This window comes from Periplaneta americana, chromosome 12 (assembly GCF_040183065.1).
Source record: "Periplaneta americana isolate PAMFEO1 chromosome 12, P.americana_PAMFEO1_priV1, whole genome shotgun sequence".
Taxonomy (NCBI): domain Eukaryota; kingdom Metazoa; phylum Arthropoda; class Insecta; order Blattodea; family Blattidae; genus Periplaneta; species Periplaneta americana.
Window position 1 is genome coordinate 113,970,972 of NC_091128.1, and position 26,162 is coordinate 113,997,133.

Here is a 26,162-nt window from a genome sequence, read left to right on the forward strand (position 1 = left end):
TATCTTTAGACAACGAATAAATTGGTCAAAAAAGAGAACAGGCAGACAAAGGTAATGCCGCAGTTGTCTGTAAAACCAACTCTTATGTCGAAACTTTTGGCAGAAACCACTTACAAACAATATGAAAAGACCCTATTAAGAAAATAGGAAGGAGAACTATCTCACTCATAAAACAGTCCAAGCTACCAGACGAAATTATTGAGAAAATTATCCCTGGTAGATATTTTTCCACTACACTGTATGGACTGCCGAAGGTCTACAAAGAAGGTACAACACTTTGGCTCATTGTAAATTCCATAGGATCCCCTACTTTTGGTTTAATTGAATTCTTTCTGAATATGCTCAAAATTCATGTGGAAAACTAAAAATAACATATGAAAACTTCATTATCATTTATTGAGACTTTAAGTACACTAAAATTGAAACAATTAGATTTATCAGTTAGCTTTGATGGTACATCACTGTCTATCAGAGTCCCTTTACAGGAAATCATAAAGTTAATACAAAACATTTTCAACCATTATATTACAATGAAACTACCTCATGATATCTTGACCTCTTCTTTTTTTCTCGTTTAACAGAAATTACAGATGATATAGCTATGGATTCTCCTTTATCTTCTATTATAGTAGAACATTTCGAAAAGATTGTTATTAGTATGGGGCAGATGTTGATAAATTGTCATTATTTTTCACGTAACTTTAAAATAATGATGCACTTTAATCCAGTACTTTACTTTATGTTATAACCAGACATCGGATTCTAGGGCAAATGCCTATTTTGTTTCTTTAGGAGAAAAGTAAAAATAATTATTAATATTGTGTTTCATGGAAATTGAAAGGTATTCAAAGAGTTTTATAGTGCCCTAAAATGCCCTAAAACGGTTATTAGAGCCTAATTTGTTAATATTCGCCTAAAAATGCCTAACTCACTGTAAAGTTTCGCATATTACTCTTACTTTTTATAATTTATACATGCATTCACTGCGAAATTTAAGGCATTTAAAAAGTGGAAAGTTTGCTTCACACCGACCATGAAACCATTGATAAAGGAAACAAAATGTTTTGAATCTCACGACACTCGCAATAGATTTCACCGAATTTAACATGTTTGGAGGCATAAATGCCGACAAAGAACCAACCTTAGTTTTGAAGCAGGCAACAATCACAACATGTGCTGCTACCGATTCAGAGATATACTATATTATAAAAATGACTGTTTTCGGTCTGAAACCGATTAGCTGTACTGCCCTTCAGAGTGTCATAAAATCACAATTTTTGGAGAAAGAGTGTTTTTGAAATATTTATGAAAAGTCGTAAAACTGCGAATTAGTAGGGTAAACCGTTACAAAATATTTAAAAGAATGGCCCTCCTAGTGTTAACAATACCAGGAAATGCAACAATAAGTGGAACTTTGTATTTTTGTCCAATTGAATCTCAATAACAACGGTTCATTTGAATGCTCGTTAACAGTTGCTCTTTCCCTCACCTTATTTGTGTTGAGAAGTTTTGAGCGGTAGAACGTTTTCCTGTGAAGTTTAACGTGATAATGCCGAAAAATATAAGTGCAAAATCTACATTGATCCGGCAATGGCTAACAGAATATTCAGAATTCACTTATGATGGAAAAATAATATTCTGCAAGATTTGTATCAAACAGGTATGTAACAATAGTTGAAATATATAAATTCTATTAATTTTAATGAATAGGCCTATAATATTTATATATTGACTGAGCTATCCTGAGGTATAATTCTTTTTAAGACCATTACACTTTAACCTTTTAAATTCCGATAGTTAAAGTATTTGCAGGTCATTAAATTTTGATTGTTCGAACCCACTAACTTTGTGATAGAAATACGGCAATACAACAATTAGGATTTTATTTTAATTCAGTTTACTTTACATTTTTAGATTTCACAAGAAAAGAAGTGCCACCTAAAGCAGCATGTGCAAGGAGCAGCTCATAAGGCTAAAGCTCAGCAGAAAAATCAACTGCAACAAACTTTACTAACACAGCCTACTTCATCCAATCTCAGCAGCAATTTCTATGCTGATTTAACCAGAGCGTTTGTTGCTGCTAACATTCCCTGGAATGCAATTGAAAATCCGGTTTTAAGACATTTTTTACAAAAATACTGCAAACAAAATATCCCATCTGAGTCGATCCTAAGAAAAAATTACTTAGACAGAATATACAATGAAACTTTAGCTTCCATTCAGGAGGATATAGGTGATTCTTACATATGGTTCTCTGTGGATGAAACCTCAGATCCTATGAATAGGTATATAGCAAATATGGTAGTAGGAAAACTTAGTCCTGATGGACCTTCGATTCCACACCTCGTATGTGTTAAGGAACTTTCGAAAGTGAATAGCCAAGCCATTGCTTATTTTGTAAATAAAGGCCTACAGTCTTTATACTCAGGTAATATAGACGATTCTAAAGTTCTGTTGTTTTGTACTGATGCTGCCTCATACATGGTTGCTGCAGCTCCACTTCTTAAAACATTTTATCCTAACCTCACGCATGTAACCTGTCTAGCACATGGCCTTCACAGGGTTTCTGAAACAATCCGGAATGAATTTCCTCTTGTCAATTCGTTTATTTCTAACACAAAAAAAATGTTTTTGTAAAGCCCCATCCAGGATTTCAATATTCAGAGAGAACTTTCCAGATATCCCACTCCCACCTCAGCCGGTTGTTACACGATGGGGAACCTGGATTCAGTCAGTGGTGTATTATTCTAAGTATTTCAAAGAAGTGGTCACAGTTATTGATAAATTACCTGAAACTGATAGTGCAGCGTGTGTGAAAGCAGTGAAAGATTGTCTGAATGACTCATGAGTGAAAAACCATATTGCCTACATAACATCAAACTTTTCTTTCATACCTGCAAGCATTGAACAATTAGAACGTGTAAAACAATCTCTTTGTAGCCAAATAGCAATAGTAAAAGAAGCTCAAGTGAACATACATTCTGCTTTGGGCGAAACTGGGAAAAAAGTTAAAAATAAGTGCGACAACGTATTAAATAAGAATGTAGGATTTTCATTGTTGGAAAAAGTATCAAGAGTGATATCGGGGGAAAGTGTAAATGTTCCAGTAAGTATTGATGTTTCTATTGTACCTAATTTAAAATTTGCGCCTCTCACATCAGTTTCGGTTGAAAGAAGTTTTTCTGCTTTCAAAATGATTCTCAGTGACAAAAGGCAAAGGTTAACTGTGGAGAATTTAGAAAAAATTCTGGTGGTGTACTGTGCAGATAATTATAATAAAGTCTGAGCATGGAACTGAATTTCAATAACTTAAAATGAGTAATCTTGATATCAATACTCATTATTTCATTAGTTTCAATATATTAAATTTGTGCAGCTCTGTTTATAAATATAATATAGTATTCTTTTTTAATGTTTAAACATACTTTTTTGTGCGTATTTTAGTGTATAACTAAAAATTTCAGTGAAAGAAATAAGTATGATACCTTGATGTGCCTAAAATGCCTATTTTCATTAAAATAGAGCCTAATTTTACAAATTTTGAGCTTATTTTAGGCGCCTAAAACTGCAATTTTTAGTGCCTAAAAATCAGATGTCTAGTTATAACAAAACAAAATATGCAATTTTTAGGTTGAATTTTCTTGTCATTTTGTCCGATAGGTTTTTTTTTTTTTTTTGGTCATTAAAGTTTTCCTTATTGATTTTTATAGCATTTTTTTCTTCAAAATTTTGCTTTATTTTCCAGCAATATTACATACAAATCATAGTTGCTGCATTTCCACAGCCTTTTTTTTTTTACTAAAGAAACTGATCTAAAGTCTGTGGTCATAGTGATCCTATAAGATGACAAAGAATGTGTCGAGGATAGATTTCACCTGGAAATACAGAGTTCACAGCACCCTACTACTGTTGTTCAGTTCTCGGCCTGGAAGCTTATAAAAACCCAGTACATGGAAGCTGCTTTAAATATTCTTTTATATAGAGGGTGAGGAACAGGGTGGGTGGGAGAGGGAAACAAAAGAAATAAGAACATGCGTGCACACGCACGAACGCGCACACATGCACACACAGAGGATATATATATAGGTTATATAAAGCAGACTACTCTGCAATAACCGAGAATTGTATCCACCATAAACACAGGATTTTGTGTGATAAGACCAGCATCCTAACTAGAAAGTCAGGCTATTTGGAACGTGTAATCAGAGAGTCCATAGAAATTCATATATTTCTCAAAAAACATTAATTTGAGACAGTGAGGTCATATCGAGCAAGACAAGAAAACTGATTTTACATGTTCTTAAAACATATAGAAGGAAAATTTGATATGTATTCCAAGATAAATACAGTACTCACATGTAATAACTCAATATATTTTATTATTTGACACGCACTTAGCTCAATAACTCTTTTAACTTTAGTTTATTATCTTAATTACAGTATCACTGTCACCATAATGTCCTAGCATTATATGTCATATTGATTTGTATTAAAATAGTTCGGTCATTTGAAAAGGATGAATGAACCAAGAAGGGCATTGGAAATTAAAGTCAAAAGTGTAAGAACATTAAGAATACTCCGGACTGGATGGTTAGATCAAGTATGCATAGATTTAAAAGTGAGGGGCCATGACTGAAAAAAAATTCGAGAGGAGGAATTGTGGCAAGACAGGACTTTGCGGAAAAGGCTATGTTCTGAGATGATCCACAACTGAGTGGAAATTATTATTATTATTGATTTGTATGACAGCTGAGGTTAAGTGCATCAAGGGTAACATTACACTAATCATATAACTTAGGGTTGCCATATGTCCAGGTTTTCCCGGACATGTCCTCTTTTTCAGGGTTAAATTTGCCATCAGGGCGGGTTTTTAAATTTTGTCTAGTTGTCCGGGTTTTTAGGTTAAGTTTAAAATACGAAAAATAGGCAAATGTCTTAAATATTTGTAACAGTTACTTTGTTGTAACTTGGAACCTTCTAATCATTACAGTTAAGTAATGCTTTAGTCCACTCCACTTTAAATGCTCTCGTGTACTTCTCTTTCTATACTCTTTCACTGCAATATTATCAATGTTTTATTTTTGCTTGCGTCTTGTGTTTAAAACTCTTGCCACAATGCTTTATGTCCTCTTGTCTGTATCATCTTCTGATTACTATTGCTAGGTGGCTGCCCACTTTAATAACGATCTTTAGTGGTGCTTGTAGGAGAAGAAATGCCAAAAAGAAAGTGAAAATTTTCTGCAGAGTTACAGAAGAAGTATCCTTGTTTTCGAAGAGATAGAGATGATTTCGAGGGTGAATGCATGGTATGTAAAGCCAGTACATTTGTTTCAGTGTCGAATAAAGGAAGACTTGATTTACAAGCACGTCTGGATTACGAAAAACACAAAAGAGCAGTTCGAGGAGAAAGTTCTTCTACAAAATTAACCGACTTCTTTGTAAAACCTGGCAGCAAATTGGAAGATGAAGTAACTGCAGCAGAAGGAGCTTTTGCTTTCCACACTGTTAAACACCACAATAGTTTCAAAGGGATGGTGTGCACATCTGGCCTACTGAAGACGATGTTCCCAGATTCGGATATTGCGTATAAGTTTTCTTGTGGAAAAATAGACTAACTGTTATAAAGATTAAATTATAACCAATTCACTTGTTTGTATTATAATTTTTTATTTAAGGTTCAGAAAATTAGCCTACTACTAGCAATATTTCTCTGCTTCAATAGTCTGCATACTATATGTGTATGTATATATATATATATATATATATATATATATCAGTATTGTACATGATCTATGATAGCGATCTGTTAGGAAGTAGGTGTCGATAAAGTGTCCTCTTTTTTGCTTATCAAAATATGGCAACCTTATATAAATACTTATTTTAGAGACTCATTGATTGGATTTTTCTTCTCTGTGCCAATAGTAATATTATTAATTAATTTTATTAATCTCAACCTTAATCAACTTATCTTACATAAACAATAGTAAAGAATTATAGATGCTCAGTTGTTTAGAATAATCAGACATTTAACAAGACCAACAAAGTAGGTGATCATGCCCATCTGTCCTGATGATGGAATCTGTATGTAGTTCCGAAACATTAGAAACGTTAAGTTCCAGGATAAGGTGGAATAACTGAAGGTCTATTTCTGGTCTTCACAATATCCTTGTAAGTATTGTGTACAAGGAAATATTTAGTAAATTGAACGCATGTAATGACAAAAGAAACTGTCTGATAATATTATAAGACGAGGAATAACTGAGTAACTTTTAATACAGATGATATTTCAATATATTCTGAAGTTTCAGATTTTTATTAAGCAAAATAATAACACGACAAAAGAGTCAATTCAGAATCTAAAAGAAAGTTTAAAATTTGTGAACTGAATTGAAACACCTTTAAAATTGTTTAAGACTTTTAAATAACAGCTAATGTAATTGTAATTTACGAGTCTACTACAGTTTTACAAATTTTTACTCTTCTTTTGCATTTCTGGCTTTCCGAACCTATAAAGCCAACAAAAATTGAAATGTTGGTAATACAATACACATTGTGGTTCCTTCCTTCTTTTGTTTTAGTTCCTGTGCCTAGTTATTATTGTTAATCAAAAACATGAAATTCATAGAGACATTTATGAGACTGTGACTTTAATCTCGAAATCTATTATATGGCTGGAGATATCACTTAAGAGAATTTTTACAAGTTGCAACTGTAGTTAGACATTACATAGATCAGTTTTGCGAATCTTTCTCACCACATTAATTGTTTAAATGTTGTAAGGAATTTTGTTTTTATGTGTGAAGAGAATATCTTACAATATAGGACCTTAGTTATATTTTCCTCTTGGAGGAAGCATTTGGATTTTTGTTTTGTCCGAAAATTTCAATGCCTTTAGTTGGATTTGAATCTGCATTTGATCACAATGGATGATAATCTATAATATATCAACAATAAATGGACACAGAAGATGACGAAAACATTAAAAACAATATACTACATGTGCAAGTCAGAAAGTTTTGACGGAGAACTAGAAGTTGTGATTTGTTTTGTGCTTGATGTGGAATATTAATAGTATAAACTCACAAATATTAGCTGGTACTTCTGTTAAATTACACCTACAAGAATACATTACATTTTTTTACACTGAACATTCGTATACACTGTTTTATATTTCGATGTATTGTTTCTTTAACACTTTGAGAAAATTATAAAGATCACATACCTGAATTAACAGTGTATCTTGTCTTAGCACTTGTGCAGTAAGCTTCAATCACACGCAAAATCTGAGCGTCTTCTTCAAAACTCCTTTCATCTACAACAAAAAACGAAAACAGAATTTTAGTAGGATGTTATACCATTAATGAAATAATGAAAAATTAACAATCTTATAACAGAGAGCACTTGTAACATTGACCAATTTCTAATATCTGTGTGCGTGTGAGCATGTACAATCTTAGAAAAAAGTTTTGTTGCACAGATACTGTTATAAGTCCCAGAAAGGAGGCAGTGCACATGATCAGATATACAACGAAACAAAACTAATTTTATTACCTCCACTAGTCCTTCTCTTGTGAACCGGTCACTCGTCCTTTGATTATGTGCACTGCCTTCTTCCTGGGACTTATAAAGTATCTGTGCGAAAAAACTTTTTTCTAAGACTGTACATGTGTGTTTGTGTTTTTGAGTGTCTAATAAGCATTGTGATCGATCTTTATTTAGTATCTTGCCTCCCTGCAGTAGATAGAAAGTCTATTGTGTTAATTATAAGATTCTTCATGCAATTAGTTCAACTGGCATACACAATTCCACTTCACTGAGAATCCAATTTACTCAAATGACTATCAAACAGCAGTCAGTTTAGTGTAATTCAGTGGTTTCCAAATTGAGCATCTCAGAATTAGGCCAACACCAGAGAGGAGGTCCCCTACGAATTGCTTCAGTTATTTATTGCAGTGAAACTTTATACATATGTTTTATAGGGGTCTGAAGAAAATACACATAAGTGAGAGAAACATATAAATGAAATGACATTTAATAACATCTGAAATTAATTCTGACTGAGATTCTGGCTGATATGTACATCTATTATCAGGCAGTACATCTCACTTGACGATATGTGTCAGAGGAAGAACAACTCTTTGTATACATCTGAAGTCTGATTAATGGTGTATGTAGCTAATCGACGATGTATGCAATGAAGGGGGAAAGGAACTGGCCACCCTACCCCATTATCTCCTGGCCTAGTTGCCTAATAAGTGGTGCCATGTTACTATTACGTGTTGAGTTCAGACCTGTCTTCAGACAGTTGATTGAACAACAACGTCTGAAACAGCATTTGTAAACTGTATGGTAAGAATGATTCAATTAAATTTAGTAAAATTTTCACAAGAGAAATTTACAACTGCATAGTTAAACCATCTCTGAGTCTCTAATACAATTCTGAAATTTATAACACATTTTCCTGAAGAATATAGGATTATCTGTAAGTGGTTAAGAGACAAAGCTCAGTGATATACAGTGGAACCTCGATGCATCGTTCCCATTACCGTCGTATTCCCACCTTTTTCACCCACTTTTTTTTGGTTCTGGAAATAGTCCATATAAATAAAGTCATTTTTTCCCGGTTCCATCATTTCTCAAACTATCGTTTTATGGTGTCGATCGTTGACAAATCACAATCCCGATGCCATATTTTCCCGCATGGATAGTTTTCTTATACTTTGAAAGGGCGAACTTTTTGCTATCCAGTATTATCTTTGAAGCAAGAGAATGCACAAGATTGCGATCCGGAGAATGTGTCAAACTTTGCGGAGAAACGTAAAATGTACAATATTACGCTGCCACGCTGATACATGATGTGATTCATAATCTTAGTAAAGAAGACAGTTATTAGATTCTAAAAAGAAATGCAATTTTATAGTAACTTACTGATTAATCATATTTTTCCCTTGGAGTCGGTAAGTATGCAAATAGATTTGTGTCGCAGTGATGTGACTGGACAAAAGGGGGCAAAAATGGCTTGTGAGAAACACACTCTCCAAAACAATAAGAGAAACAAAATAAAAGATGCAAGGGTCCCATGTATAGAGCTACAGGTTTCAAGTCAACAAGATTGTGGTGAAGTATTCAATAACCTAGTTAAATGTTAAGTCTCTGTTTTCTCTTAAAAATGATTTTTTATGACATCTCAGCATTAAAAATGTTTCACGTGATGCAATTTTTAACCAATTTACTTGTAATTTTCATCTCTGATATAGAAATAGCAGTGTTAAAAACTGGATGGCTTTGTTCTATAAATGTATTCATTATTCTTCTATAATGTAATATTTTTTTTTTTGAATAATTTAAAAATTCTAAAATATAATATGCACAAAATATCTTTCTTCCAAGTGTACTGAATATAATTCAAAATTCTCACGCCAGTTTTAACTACTGGTATTCTAAAATTAAAATTAAAATTTCAGTCTGATATATCTAACCATTCATTGCATGAAACATTTCGAGTACATATGATTAAAAATTATATGATTAGAAATTTGACAGGCATTGTTATTTTCAGATAAGTTACTAATAATTAGATATATATTAGTTGCTGTTCAGTCTAAACTTATCACTTTATAAACAATGAATTATATCATTGAGTACAAATATATTTTATTTTATGACGAGCCTTACGGCATCATCAGGTCTCTTATTGACATAACCGGAACACATTACGGTATATCTTGTGACAACAGGAAACATGCATGGAATATAACATTGAAACAAACACTAGAAATCTTCCAGTTCACAGGAGTTTCTAGTGTTTGTTGCAATGTTATATTTCATGAATGTTTCATGTTGTCACTAGATATACCATAACGTGTTCCAGTTATGTCAATAAGAGACCTGATGATGCCGTAAGACGAAAGTGCTCGTCATAAAATAAAATATATTTGTAGTCAATGATATAATTCATTGTTTATAAAGTGATAAGTGTAGACTGAACAGTAACCTAATATGCATGTATGTATGTATGTAGCTAGCTATCTCAAATATTAAATTAATTATAATTCATTGAATTAAATTAGCTCATAAATTAAGTTACTACTTTACCTTATAGATTTATCTAAATTTAAATAAATGTGTAGTGAAGATTATTGCTGGAGTACCTTTTAAGTGTAGTGAAAATATTTGTAATTAAATTTATGTATTGTATCGATTAAGGCTGGTTGAGTGGAAGAGAAGGCCTTATGGCCTTAACTCTGCCAGCGAAAATAAAACATTATTATTATTATTATTATTATTATTATTATTATTATTATTATGTATGTATTAACACTACAATTGGGTATACACCTGGTGGCAGTGATATATAATATACAATAATACCATTATAATTCTACAATAATTACAGCAATAAAAGAAAAATTTAAAAAATATAAAATAAAATAAACCTAAATTTATTTCTAACTATACAGTAGCGTGCAAATTAACAACGTAATTACTTATGCAAAAACACTCAAACGGGATAAAAAATGGATCTAAGACATACCTCAGTAATCTATGTGGCCTCCCTTGTTCCTAATAACAGCTCTGAGACGATTTGGCATGGATTCCACTAATTTCCCACAAATATTCTTCATTTCTTCATCGCGAAACCATACACCAATGAGGGCAGAAATCATCTTCTCTTTTGTAGAACAATCCATTTTTTGCATTCTTCTTTCGCAAATTGACCACAAGTTCTCAATGGGGTTGATGTCAGGTGAGTTGCCTGGCCAGGGGAGTACCTGAATATTCTTCTTGTTGAAGAATTCTGTAGTTTTTCGAGATGTATGGCATGGTGCCAGATCTTGATGGAACACACCTCTGCCATCCGGAAATGATTTTTGCAGCTGGGGTACGATTCTGGTTTCCAATAAGTGAATATATTTGTGAGAATTCATCATTCCCTTGATAGGTATTAATGCTCCAGGCCCTTCATGTGTAATACAACCCCAAAACATTACTTTAGGGGGGTATTTGGGTGCTTGTTGGAGATAAGCTGCTGTTACTTTTTCAGATCCTTTCCGTACGTAAGAAACACGGTGGCCGTGGACCTCGAAATGAGACTCATCGGAAAAAAGTACATTCTTCCAGTCATTCACTGTCCAGTGTTGATGTAATTTTGCCCACATTAAGCGTTTTTTGCACATAACAGGGGTTAGAAGTTGCTTCTTAATAGGCTTACGAGCCCTTTGTCCAGCTTCCAAAAGCCTACACTGCACTGTTGTGACGTGAATATTTGCCCCAGTGGTAGCCATTAACTCGCGGGTTAAGTCGACAGCAGTTAGTCTAGGATTTAATTTACTTTTCCTGACAATTAAACGATCATCTGCAGGTGAAGTCTTCCTTTTCCGGCCACAGTTTCCTTTTTTCTGGGGTGTGATGGATCCAGTCTCCCTGTATCGTTTTATGATCGAATTAACAGTAGCCAAACCGATGTGACATTCTGCAGCAATTTGCCTCTGTGTCATAGGAGAATGCTCTGCTAATGTTATAATTTTAGACCGTTTTCGTGGAGTTGTATCCATTTGTGAAGACGACAGAATGTACACAGGATTGCAGTATTAAGTCTTCAACACAACTGAAATGCTTATAAGTACAAAACGACAGGCAAAATGTCACATATTATAAAAAAATAATGACAGACCTTCAACAAAGGAATTACACGTACTACAGATGTCAATTAAAGCGGTATGAGCAGCTGTGAGGCCAACAATGACAGAAAATGTAAAAATATGTCGTGTTTGGATTAATTTGCACGCTACTGTAAATAAATAGATGCAATAAACCTAGGACTATAAATAAAAACTATTCTATAATAACGCCTACAATAAGCAAAAGTAAACCTAACTTATAAGTACTTCTATTTCACCCAACTATTACCAATTTAAGAAATTACATATTACTTTAATTAATTACAAATCAACTTAATTAAATATCATCTTAATTAATTACATATCACTTTAATTTATTTACATATCAACTAAATTACATATCATCTTAATTAATTACATATCAACTTAATTAATTACATGACACAACTTAAGATATTTACACTGCACCTAGAATTACACCTTCAGTCTAATCTTCTCAACCTTTCCTTAAATGTATTGATTTTGAGAGGACCACCCTGAAAGATTGCTGCAGGTAAGCTGTTCCAGTTTACTATTGTGTGGTTAACAAAGGAAAATTTTGCCACGTCCGTTCTTTGTTTTCTACATTTAAACTTCCTAATATGATCTGCCCTGCCTAAGTATGATGGTGTTGCTAATCTAGCATTCATGTTAGTCCATGCTTTGTGTCCATTTGTGAATTAAACAATGCGGTGAGTCTGTCTAATTATATGATTAGAGATTAAAAATTAAGTTCTCTGAAACTACTTAAGATAGAGCTGTAAAATTCTGCAAGAAATTGCTTATGGTCTAGTAAACACTGCAAGTTAATTGAATAAAAACAACCAATATTAGAATTTTCACTGAAGGCTTGCCTTAAATTAGAATTTTTTAAATGTTATTCCGAAACTACAAAGGAAATGCAATTTTTGAATCAATGTTTTTCAATATCAACAGGAGTTCAAATTCAATGAATGAATCAAATACTCACTCTGTTTCTTAGTGCTACGACTAGACTTCCTGTGGTTGTCATCTCGACCAAGAGCTAGGCAGGGGCGAATTGGGGGAGAGGGACGTAAACAAGACATGCTCCAGCCCTTGTTAACTGGTTGAGGTGTGGGCCTCACGCTGCTTGGCTGTGGGACACTTACGCGGGGTGACAGTGGCACTGTCAGTGGCGACATCTGAGAGAAACACATATAATCTAATTAATCTAAATTATATCTGAATAAAACATAATATACTAATAAATTTAAAGACAAACCAAAGGAACTAATGCTTAAATTAAAAATTACATATTAGAGGTTATAACAACTTCTTCAATATCTCGCATCATAATGTATTAAATTACATTAAACAGTTTTATTTATATCCAATTTAATGAAACTAAAGATGATAGAACTTCGAAATAAGACACAATGAGTGTAATAAATTCACATAAAACAATCCAGAGTTAATAGTTCAGCATTATCAATGCCTGCCACAATAATAAAATCCAAAATTTTACCTAAGGGTTGTTGAAGAAACTTAGAAATATTACACTTTTAACTTCGTCACTAATTTTCAAGCAATATTAGAGTAAAATTATAAAATATCTAGGCACCTATTATAAAAATACTTCAGCAGATATACATTTTTATCGAAGAAACATAAATAAATTATTGTAATAAAACTATTACGATTCATACCATGCACATGCTTAAAAGTTTTACAAATTCAGAATATCCTTGCTTACATGTATGATAATTAACTACTTATATTTCTACTTAATCACTGTATCGGCCTTGTCCTACAGTACATACATTTTCTCTTCCACCGCTCACTGATGTAGAGCAGACGCAGCAGTATACAGTGCAACTGTACACATGCAAATAATGAAAGATAAAATCTATGCACTGTAGTATTGTGTTCTTTACATAAAAACAGCCTTGTGAAAATCATACGCATATTATAATTGCTGTCTAGCTCTTTCCAGGTACAAAATAAGTCAACTTTATAGGATGCGCAGACTGTACTAACTGATTCATGCTGCTTGCCTGCAGTCAACCTGTTAAGATCCGACATAGTGGAAACCCAATGCATTATATGGTTCTTTGATTTGCTATTGCCTATTACCAAATTTCATTAATATTACTTTAACACATAACTTAAATTTATTTAATGTAAGTTTGTTTAAAGGTTTAGTGCCAATAACAGTTATCAAAACAAACTTATACAAATTATATGAAATTTTTAAGTTTTTTTCATTGTACAACATTTTCAAAGTGTATGTCACATTGTAGGATAAAACCCCACTTAAATGAAATCTGGCATAATTGTTTTGGACCATAAAATGCAAACACGCAATTTCTTCTTAACAAAAATAGTGACTAAAATATAATTATGTCTTATGTTCCAAAGGTCTGTCAATGCACACGAACGAGACAGCTACAATCTCGTTTTCACCCCAAAGCAAGGCTAAAAATAAGGGATGCAGTAGGTAGAGCAATCTGCTTTCCATATCCTCAATTCACTTGATTTGTGTTCAGTAGTAGCCAGCGAGTGTACATTTGTCCTGTCAAGTGAAAGTCTTTTGTTCCACTTCCTCTTATTGCAAGAATTGTGGAACCAGTTATAACTGAATGAGAAGTGACAACTGATTCCGCATTGTATTACAATAAAGTGCACGCTTTTGCTTTACACTGTCACACATATTATAGTCACGACACTGTTATTTCCAGCATGACTCCTCCTCTTTGCTTACGTCTTACAAAGTCAAGGCTCTATAAAGTCTAGGTAGGTAGTATCATTCGCCATTTTTGTTCTTTCATTGCCGAGCTACCAGACGAGGGATCTATTTGCCACACCGTTAAACATTATCATGTCGTAGCTCCTATGATAATAAATCAAACGCACTGTAATTCAGCAAATAAATGAGCGACAAATAATGTCCTCGTGTGCTTTCTGCGAATGCCAACGAAAGAGCCAAAATGTCGGGCGATTATATTTTAAGTATTTATCCAGCCTTAGGAAATGCTTTACATCTTCATCAATGAATCACAAGACGCACACGTTTAAATGTAGCCGACCTGCAACGTGATTGGCTGCCAGAAATTAGAGCGACAGGACTTTAATATTGTAGTGTCTTTCTTTCATTACCGAAAACAGTACCCATGGATTATCTGAAAAAAAAACATGTTATCCCAAACTGTTCTGCCTCCTTTAATTCGGATAAATGGGGTTCTACTCTATTAGATACTTTTATTTACCGTTATTCATTATTATTATTTTATTTATTCATTTTCATTTTTTTAGAACTTGGGGTCGTATTATATTCTTGATTGTACTACATTTGGGCTAATATTGTACTGAAAAACAAAATACATGAGTTTTAATATAGTATTTATTACAAAATGTATTACTTCTAAAGTCAACTTACTTTAAATTTACTTCAAATGTGTTAGATGAATCGGAGCCAAAGACTGACCATTGTAAGAACAGATATAGAAGTCACGACCTACTTTCAATGTTTACTCTGTGTTCCTACACTGACCTTTGGACTGAAATAAGATTTAAATAATTGTACTGACTGAATGACAAATATATTAGCTTTACTTCTTATAAGAACTACTCATCACTTAAATTCTTGAAAACAGTTTTAATATTACTTAATATTATAAATGTATATGCTTTCCAAGAATACTGCTTGTGACACCAGTAATCCTATTACAGTAGAACCTCTATTTAACGTTTTTCTGGGGATACGGAATAATTAACCTTAAATAGGGGTATGCTACATAAAAAAAAAATGCAATTTATTTAAAAATAAACTACAATAAGTAAATTATGGACAATGCTGTACAAAAAATGTGGGAAACATAAGAGAAAGCCGGATGCCAATCAAGTCTTCTTCTCGCCATCTCGGATATCTTAGCACTTGGATTTTTTTTCATTTTGCAAATTAAATTAACTTTTTCTGCGAGAGAAAGCGTTTTCCTTTTCACAGCCATTGTTTTCTAGTGATATGTACAGTAAAGGTAAAAAATTCCACCTCTTCACTGTAGTAGTGCTGACATCACACACCTCAGTGAGCACAACAAAAACAAGAAGCGACTGTCATGGATGGCTGCTACATCCATCATTGAAAGTGACTGGTTCTCGCAAAGGGCCGAAATTTGCAGACTAATAGAAATGCAGCTTCATGCAGTCATGGTAAGGGAGGGCAAATCATATGGTGGCGAGGCAGCAGCATTGCCAAGTCCTTGATTCTTAAAAAAAATTGTATTTTATGCATTGAATCGAAATGCATTATTTATTTTAATTTTGCATTAATGAGATATAAAAAAAAATAATTTAAAAACAATTGAAGGGTACACGGGAAAAACAAACAATGTCACAATTCCTTTAAGGGTGATGTCGTTATCCAATTCACTGTATTACTACAAACTTTACTGTTATTTTTACCAAAAGTGGTGAAGGAGAATTAAAGCCACAGATACATTCATCATTTCCTTCATTTCAAGTAGGTAGAAACACCAATAAATTTTGCAGTAATATACTGAAATAGATTATTATCTCACCCTTAATGGAAATGTGACATTGTTCGTTTTTCCCGTGTACCCTTCAATTGTTAATGTAAAATGCAGGTTTCACAGCAAAGAAAATAATTCTAAATTGATTATAAAAATACATTAATCATATGTAATAACTATTGGGACTTGAAATTTCAACGTTAAATGCATTTCACTGTTAAGCTGTGAATACGTATCTGTTAATAATTATTAATGTTGAACCTAAAATACATTATACAACACAGAACACTGTTCATGTAATCAGTGTAAAAATAAATATTTTTAGTTCATTTTAGATAAAAAATATAAATGAAAAGTAAAACCATACTTTCAATACGAAAAAAAAATAATCACAATTTCTATAATAACAAAAACAGGATGATTTATACCTAATGTTACCTCACTTCAAGGACAAGAAAACTTTCTTTTCAGTCGACTAGTAATAAAAAGTTATAAATTAAGAGGACTCTGCTAAAATCTTATAAAGCTATGCATTACATGCGTAACTTCAGAAAATAACAGAAGTAGGCCTAATTATATCAGCATGGAAATTATACTAGAGGTAATTACATCAGTATGGAAATTATACTATTACTAAATCAGCAGCAAAGAATTATGTTTAAAAAATATACACATTTAAACTCATGCAATAAAACACGTCTTTTGCTAATATTGTAATATGACTGGGGCTTCCCACTTTTGAGACTTTTTTTTAGGGTTCTCTAAAAACCATTTGTAAGTAAATGTTAATCCCTACAATAAGGAAATAAGAACACTTTTATTCTCACTAAAATTATATGAAGATTTCCGCAGATTCAACTTGAAAATCAAGGACATTTTTAAGTAGGACAAATGGCTCCTGTCTCAACTACACAAACACAAAGTAACAAAGTTTGCATACTAAATGTCGCTGTCATACTCAGTAGAGAGTATAATCACCGTGAAAAGTGAAGAAATGAGCGAAATGTTATTTTTGTCTTGGTTTTGATTCACTCTACAACACTTTCTCTAAACATTCTACTAAAACTATACTTACAAGGGAACCATTCCAGATCAGTTAATAGAAAAAAAAATGACTAAAGCATTAATGTGAGAGCTGTGATATATTGTCACGGAACTATGAGGATCCGAGTGCACGCAAGAAGCAGCATAAGTAGCAACGATTTTCAAGCTAATATATTTCGTAAACGAGGAAAAGTAAAATGAACAACTATTACCACGTTTCTTAACGAACGAAAATTAGCTTAAATATGCATTTTCATTAAATTAAAGCACCATGACCTGGGATGGTTGCCTTGTTAGAGGAACAATTTTTGGCAGAAATATTTCATGTTTTCACAACAAAATCAATTGAAATAAGTCTGCTACACAGATGTTATGTCACGATAATGATGTCACTATGTACATATAATCTACTCAATAGTTAAAAGAGAACATGCAGAAACATGAGTAACATATCCACTATTCTAAAGAGCATGTTTCTTCATTTAAAACTATGTGGGGATTTGGAGAAACAGGCAAGGGCATTCTTAATGTATTCAAAGTAAGCTGGCCACTCTCAGTAGTACATGAAGTGGTAATCATTAAATATAAAAAAGTTATTATTGCACAAACAAACTCATAACTTGTACTTCAAAATCAAGCTATTTTTAGAATTAGCAGTTAATTACAAACTTCAAACAACAAATGTAAGACCACAAGGCTGATGGATTCCACAATTTGTTGTTACTTATTATATAATTTTTAAATTCTCGAATATATGACACTTATTTTTCAACGATTTAGTTACGAAAGTTTAGTTTCTTTGTTTTCAAATTATGACTGAAAGCTCACTGGTTTGCTAGTTAAATAGAAATCAAATGTCAAAATTCGTTCTAAAATATTAATGTAATACTACAGTTTACATGCTCAAAATTTGAAAACTCAGAAACCAACTCTTAACTAAACAAAATAAAACTGCGTAATCCATTAGTGCCTTGTAAGATCTTTCTAACACAGAAGCCTTGCCTGTTTTTGGAAGAGGTTTACGTGTCTTGGGTCTGGGTGCTGGCTCTTCAGTTCTGACAGCAGAGGCAGGAATCTTAGTCTTGAGCCACCAGTGGGCATACATTCCTGAGCGATATATTCCACCCCTGTTGTGGTAGACTTCTTTCGATTCTTCACTGCTACACCATGGCTGGGAAGCTGACAGAGGGGAAGGATCCAAACTGGTTGATGTAACAGAAGGACTCACTGAATCCATTGATCCCACAAAAATTTTTTCAGATGTAAGAGATGCCTGTGCAGATGTTCTAGGGGTCGAACCAAAAGGAGATGTGCACACACACTGGGCTTCATAATTTGGTTCACCAAATTCATCACTCTCCCTAGGAGTAACCAACATAGACAAGGCAGATTCTGATATAGATGCACCGAGACAATTTCCTGAGCCATCTGTTGGCTTCAAGCAGCATGTGACACTCAAGGAGTTGTCCTGGTCTTGCAAAAGTCCTGACATGTCAGGTGAGGGCAGAGCAGAATTGCCAGCTATGTCAGCTAGTCCAGAGTCTGATGATCGTGAGCTACATGGCACTTCACCACAGCAACGGCAGTGTTCAGTATTCGTACATTTATTAGTGTCTGCACTATCACTTTCGGTAATACTGATGTAGTGATAACTGTAACACCTTTTTGGAAGTGAAGGTTTGAGTCCTGCCCCACGACGAAGTCTAACTTTGCTCACTTGGTTACTAGCATCTGAAGTGTCAGTTAAGTTAGTACTTGTCCTACCTTCGGGACAAAATTCTGAGCTTTTCCTACCCAACTCAGCATCTCCAGTAGTATCGGGTGGTGTGTTGGTCACGGGTACATTGGTGGGGATATCACGCACTGTCTGTATGCTCTCCACACTACGGTCACTCGATGCACTATCTGGCTGATGTACTAGCTTAGGAACTGTTGTGTCACTGATGGGCTCCAGATTGTATAACAACTCTGCCAAAACAGCAGTAGGAACAGGTATAACATTAGCAGGCATGTCCAAGCTGGAAGAATGTGTTGTAGATGGTGAGTATGGCTCTTGGGGCAGAGCCGGCATGGAGTGTGACAGTTGTGGCTTTGGATCAAGACAGACACCGTGGCAGGATGTGTAAAGATCTTTCTCGCTTGTGAAGTGACAGCTCGGAACATAGAGAGGTGCAGGTTCAGGTCTGCAGAAGTTATCAGGTCCAAATGTGGGAAGAGATTGCCGAACTTGAGGGCAAGATCCTTTGAGCTGTGTCTGTGTTGTTGGGGTAACTTCATCCAACTGTGTCAAATCCTCACATACAGCAGTTGGAAATGATCTGTGTGCTGATGTTCTTTCAAAACTCGATTCACTTGATTGTTGGGTAGCTATTAAACCTGGAGATTTACTGTCTTTTTGGTTACAACTAACACTAAGCGAAGAACTATAATTACTGTCATCCAACTGTGTCAAATCCTCACATACACCAACTGGAAATGATCTGTGTGCTGATGTTCTTTCAAAACTAGATTCACTTGATTGTTGGGCAGCTATTAAACCGGGAGATTTACTGTCTTTTTTGTTACAACTAACACTAAGAGAAGAACTATATTTACTGTCTTTTGAATTTTGCTTTGTAGAGATACGATTTCCAGGCAAGTCACTTCCTTTTGTGCTAAGACTTTCACTACAAACTTCTGTAAGTCCAGCGTCTCTTCCATCCACAAATCCCTCAATACTTCGTTCAATACCAGCACATTTAGGACTGTAGTAGTGAATAAAACCAAATGGATTGCTCGCACAACTGCTTAGTGAGCTCTTGTCTTCATCACTATCCAAATCAACAGCGTTCTGCCTCTCCAGGTGCCCAGACTTGCGCTTTGAAGCATCTGCTCCTTGCAGAGAACAGCTACTGTTTGTAGCTGTATCAGAACTGGAACCATCACCTTCTGCATCATCTTCTTCCTCTTCATCAGAATCCAGTTCTGTAACACTTGATTTGAGCCAAGTCTGTTTCACAGTATAGGTGCCCATGCTCACCCGAGTTGGAAATATTACACACTCAACTTTATGACTGCGGCGAACTTTTACCCCTAGAATATTAACACCCACTCCATCCTCTTTGAACTGTGCATAAAGTAATCGTTTAAGAACTTTTCTAGTAATTACACCACGCTGCACCAGTTCAGCAAAGAAGGCAGTAAGCTCAGAATAAGGTGATGCAGGAGGAAGACTTACATGGGGCGGAGGCAGAGGCTGGGGCTTGCCTGGCGGTGGTGATGTAGCTGGGGACGGAGACGAGACTGATGACTTTCGGACTATGCGAATCTGTTGCTTCAGGTGCTCTACCCAGGTATGCTGATCATCTTTGGTTTGACACACAGCAAGGATTCGCTCTATCATTGAACCTACAAATGTAAAAGATTGTCTTTCAATTATTCTTTTATTGTCATTGGATTATAGTTGTTACTAAACAAGTTGATACTAATTCTTTTGTCTAATCTGATATTGTATCTAGTAAATGTTATAACTCTGAGTTCCAATATATTAATTTATTCCCCATTCAAATTGTAACAAGATATTTTTTTCTTAAAAACTTCATCCTTGTTGTTCAGAAACACCATTTATATCGTTCTTTTCAAATACAGGTTTCACCGTCAGAAAATATCAGCAGAAGAATCACTGTTTTATAAAATTTACATAGTTTCTTTCTTCTAGCATATTATGTATTGTATTGCCTAGGCAACTAAAATGTGAGAGTTTATTTTCTATAATTACATTATGTAACACGAATAAATAGCACAGAAAGTTAAGATGATCTAGGACCTGTTCAAAAGACTGATCAGGCAGAGTAATATATGTTCTATCAAATAGCAGTTAATAGTGGGTGGGGGAGGGGGAATAGGGGAGTTAAAATATAAATTATGAAACTAGGCAGTCGCAACTACTATATTGGGATACTGCTTCAGATAAACATTCTAAATTCAACCAATAGAATTTCATACAAAAAGCAAAGACAACTGAAAACAAGAACTTAGCAGAAAGGGATGCAATGAATATGGGAATTCTGGATGCTAGAAGAATGAGCACGCACACACGCATGCACGCACACACTTTTTTAAACATTTCTTTACATTCCAAGAGACTGACTACAACAGACATTCTTCAGGCATTTATCTATGACAAGTGGTAAAGTGGTTTTCAACATAAAATATAGTTAAAATTTGTGTGTGAACAATAACTGATATCTTAGTAAGAAAACAGTAATCTGGAAAATATTCCCCGAAAATCTGAAACATAAACAAATATATCTTACATAACACAGAACACGAACTTACCAGTAATTTCAAATGCATTTTTATATGCTTCTGTGTCTTCTAGTTTCGTAACATTTATCCCAGTTAAAGGTAACTTTCCCTGAAATAAAATGAAACGAAATAAAATAAAATTAATATTTTCAATTACCTTGATCACTATCTCCTGACAGGAATAGGGTTAGACCATAAATAAAATTCTGAAGAAGAATATCTTGAATATATGGAGAACAATGGGGAAATGGAAAGAGACACACATGCAGGCAAACATACAGACTGTATGTCATAAAAACCTTAAGACTTCTTATAGCTGACTTAAGAAAAGAATAAATTCATAAGAGAGAAACAGAAGTAGAGATTTGAACTCCCATAAGGGGAATTTTGTAATAATATGTGCCCAAGGAAATCTAGAAATCCAAATATATAAAAATATAATCAAGTAAAATAAAATCCCAATATTTTAATATATATCCAACACAACATATGACAAAAAAAAATGGCTTATTCATGGACTGAGAGTTTAATAAAAATTATTTACAGAAGGTATTTAATTATATACATAATATGTACAGTAAAACCTCGTTCAAACATTTCTACTTTGTAAGAATGGTTTAAAAATCCCAGCAGAATTACCATTAAAACAAAGTAATTGATTCCCGTTTTTAATTAATACTTTTTACACAAAATCCCGCTTTTGAGGTATACATTTGAATGAATTTATGAATACACAACCTGTTTTAGCAAAATTCCGAACTTGTCCCAAATGCCGAGCATTATTTGCATGTCAATTGTATAAGTGCCATTCTCAATTTACCTGTCACATTCCATCAGCTGTCAAGAAGAAGCTCAAGTTGTTTCAGCAATTTTTAAGTAGGAAGCAAACACTTCTGTTTCTATACCCGAGAGAACTGTCCTGCGCTATAAATTACTTATAATCAGCGCAACAATACTTTATTATATTTAATTTAACAAACACATGCAATGAATCTGACCATAAATACTCCTCAAGAGCATTTTGTGTAATTGTAATATATTTTACCTCATATATGAAAGCACTCATGCGTTGGCTAACACTTAGCATGAGTAATGTAGAAGGGAACAGCACCAAGTAGCGATCTCTGTGATCTGGACCAACAGCAACTGAGCCCATATGTAGAATTTCTCCGAGACAAGATAAATCTTCACCTTCCCAGCCTCGGACACCCCCTGTCAGCACTTCTAATTCCAGTTCCTTCTGACGACGAGTGGCTGAACATGAAGACTACAAATATACAAACAGACTTGTAAGAAGGTACTACAGTATGATAACGATGCATATAGTTTGATTACTTTGCTTAATATAATTCCTATACAGAAGTCTTTAGAAGTTTAGTTTCAGCTAAAACAGAATCCTAGAAATATAGTGCTCAACTTAAGACCTTAAAACGGCACTTTAACTGTCCGCAGCTGCACTAGTTGTTGTTGTTTTCTAATGCCAGGCGTTTGACAATAAAGTCATTTGACCTCTTGCACTCCAATATTTTTCAAAGATATTATCATGGCCAGCCACTGAAGCACAGATTTTGAGGCAGCTGCACTAGTATTTTCCATCATGAGACCCATAAAATAGTTGCAATAAAATCTTTGAACAGTCTCATCATTATCATTAACTGTTAACACAAAATAAACACAGATTTATTTAAAAGCACTCACCAACTTCAAATATGATGTTGATTGAATATGCGACCCCTCGCATGCACATATTTTTGACATTTATAAAGGGAATTTCTTATTACCCAGTGTAATTTATCACTTGTTATGCAGTAAATTTCTAGACATGTACATTTTTACAGTTGATCCTGAGTATGGGGATTTGTCCTGTCTTTAACACTCTACAAAGGTAAAAATCATGAGGGGTTAGGTCGAAGGATGAAGGTGACATAGATTTATTCTTGCTTGCTGGCTTGGTTTTGCTTTATGAGAGCTGGACATAGAATGGGTCCTTGCACTTAGATTTGCTTTGGCCCATAGTGCACCTTATATATGTGGTGACTATTCAAGTCTGGCAGGTGACTTGGGTGGCATTCATGAATCCCATGCTGACAGGTGGACTATCCTGCCTCAGGCTGATAGAGCCAGGTCCAATTCTCTGACGAATAGCTTGATAAGTTCCAGAACTCGGAGTCCCAAGCCCTTTCCCATATCAGCATCTGAAACCTGTACCACCCCCAAGACGTCACCCCAGCCTGTTTTTATTATTGTAGATGATATGTGAAATGAGGGGAATGTAGAGAATATTGGTAGAATGATAACGAGAAACAGGAGTACTCCGAGAAAACCTCTCTTCAATGTTTGCTTTCTTCATCACAAATTCCATCACAAGCTAGACAGGGATCGAACCCAGGTTGCCTGAATGGAAGACAACTATGGTAATCAAAAAAAATTAATTGAAGATCGAAAAAAAAGATCTCCCTTTGAATGTAGGTTTGAGCCCAAATCAAGAGCTCGCCTCTGAAAAGTGACTGTACAAGCAATTCATTTGCAACTATCTTCCAGGTCACATAATGAAGACAGAAGAGTTAAACACACAAAAGAAACAGAGTATCAAATGTACAAGCACATCCAAATTTGATCTCAAGGCACCAAACATAATAGAATATGTCTGCACACATAAGAAATAGAGCATAAAATGTACAAACACTTCCAAATTCGATTTATTCCCAGTATTGCAAGATTTCAGTTCACAGCTTTTGTTTGTAGAATTTGACTTCATATGGAAAAAAAAAATGCAAGAGTAGATCTCCTGTTTTACTACCACCTGGGAAACATCATAATCAACAAATGTGGATGACTTTTATGAAAGAGGTGGTTATATTTCACGGCAAGTAGATTGCAATATCACAAATAAATTACACCCTCTCTCTCCTTTCAACTCTGTATATTATCTACTTTAGTATGATTATCTACTTCAGTTGTGTGTGTGTCTGTACTTCGTAAATTTGTACTGTTTTTTGTATCGCAGTTTTACTCCTGGATGAATATTAGAGAAGAGCATATGGCCTTAGCTCTGCCAGGTTAAATAAACCATTATTATTATCATCATCATTATTATTATATTAGTGGCTTACAATGAGATTCAGCAAATTTCTATCTTTTCATTCTAAACATTTAAGATATAGCAAATAGATTTATAACAGACTGGTAACCTCCTAATAATAACTGTTTCTAACTAGAGAAGTACAACTACGACTAAATTCGCAACAAAAGTAGAAATTATCTTGAAGAGATACTAGCTTCACCATTTAAATTGTCTGCTAAATTTTTGTATGGATCACTATCATGTATTTTTAATTTGAAATAAATATATTTTACTAAAAATTATTACATTTCACAGACATCATTCTTGGGCAATTTTACTTGTAGGTACTCAATACGAACAAAATCCATCAAACAATTTAGAATAAATTGCTGTACTCAGAAAGACACACTGTCCAAAGGCACATTTTAGGAATCAGCAATGCTGAGAATTTTATTTTCGCGAAAATCTCGAAGTCAAATTTTTGTAGCATTACAATCCTTTACTGCTTATCTTCATATAATAAGTAAAAAATAAAAGTACAGTGGGATCCTTTGTACCCAGCACCCAAATAACTGGTAGTTCAAATACAATGATACTTTTGAATAAGGAAAAGAAAATTAAAAATATGAGGGAACGTCAGTAAATAAGTTACAAATTGAAATAGGGATCTACGTTTCTGAATGAGGTGCCCGAAGCTATGACCACTAGAAGGCAGTATTATCGATGTGTGCACAAGTACAACAAAGAAACAGCCATCTAGATCGCATCAGAAAGTGAGGCTGGAAGCGGCCATTTTTTAAAGTGGCCAAGAACCTGTGTTCCTTCCACAGATTTTTGTTATTATAGATGTGCAGTATACATATGTGTGACGTCACAAAATGCAGATGTCATGTGCCACATTTGGCTGCACAAGCCACAGATTTCAAACCTATCGAGATCACTAACTTCACAACAGGAAGTGAGGAAGACACCATTTTTAAACTGAGTAAGAGCCTGGGTTGGATCCACAAACTTCTGTTACATACTAAGTGTGCAGTGTACATACTGAGTGTGATGTTATCACAAAATGCCGATGTTATGTTCTGATTTTAGGTTCACAGTTTATTATGTGAGTAATACGAACTTTCTTGTCCGCTCTACAAATGGTGGAACATCTAATTTACAGCCACAGTCAGTAAAGCTTTCGAGGTAGTTAATGATCTAGGTAGATTTGGAAACAGCAATTGTAAGATGACGGACCTCTGCACGAGTATATGAGTAAAACCTATAAAATAATTTTCCAATTAACCAGCAAAATAGGTCAACTGGCACTGGCTTTGTCCCATAGTTGCTGGATAGGAGGAATTCTACTGTATCTAACATTGAAAAATATATATTAATCGGAATACTCACTGCTATATCCTTATAAACACTGACAGATCTTTGAGTATCCCCTCTATCTGGATGATTTTCCTCAACATGTCGTTCCAACTCTTGAAGCATTCCTGCATACTTCTCTAAACGACGGAATGGTTTGCTTAGACCTGTTGTGAGGACAAGAAGTCCTGGACTGGCAGCACCCTGAGATTCCATAAATTCATTCAATTCTACCCTGAAAACATATATAAAAACTTACAA

The 26,162-nt window shown here is 34.2% G+C and overlaps 1 protein-coding gene across 6 annotated transcripts in view; it reads right to left on the bottom strand.

The window, feature by feature from the left end:
• The window catches only part of RtGEF (Rho-type guanine nucleotide exchange factor), a 117,796-nt gene that overhangs the window by 62,170 nt on the left and 29,464 nt on the right, over positions 1-26,162 (bottom strand). For all 6 annotated transcript variants that reach the window (XM_069841987.1, XM_069841985.1, XM_069841986.1 and 3 more), the window contains exons 6-11: positions 25,938-26,136; positions 22,527-22,748; positions 21,512-21,590; positions 20,412-20,581; positions 12,631-12,823; positions 7,223-7,312 (exon numbers count right to left, since the gene is read on the bottom strand). In XM_069841987.1, coding sequence (XP_069698088.1) covers positions 7,223-7,312; positions 12,631-12,823; positions 20,412-20,581; positions 21,512-21,590; positions 22,527-22,748; positions 25,938-26,136 — 953 coding nt within the window. The remainder of the gene's footprint in view (positions 1-7,222; positions 7,313-12,630; positions 12,824-20,411; positions 20,582-21,511; positions 21,591-22,526; positions 22,749-25,937; positions 26,137-26,162) is intronic.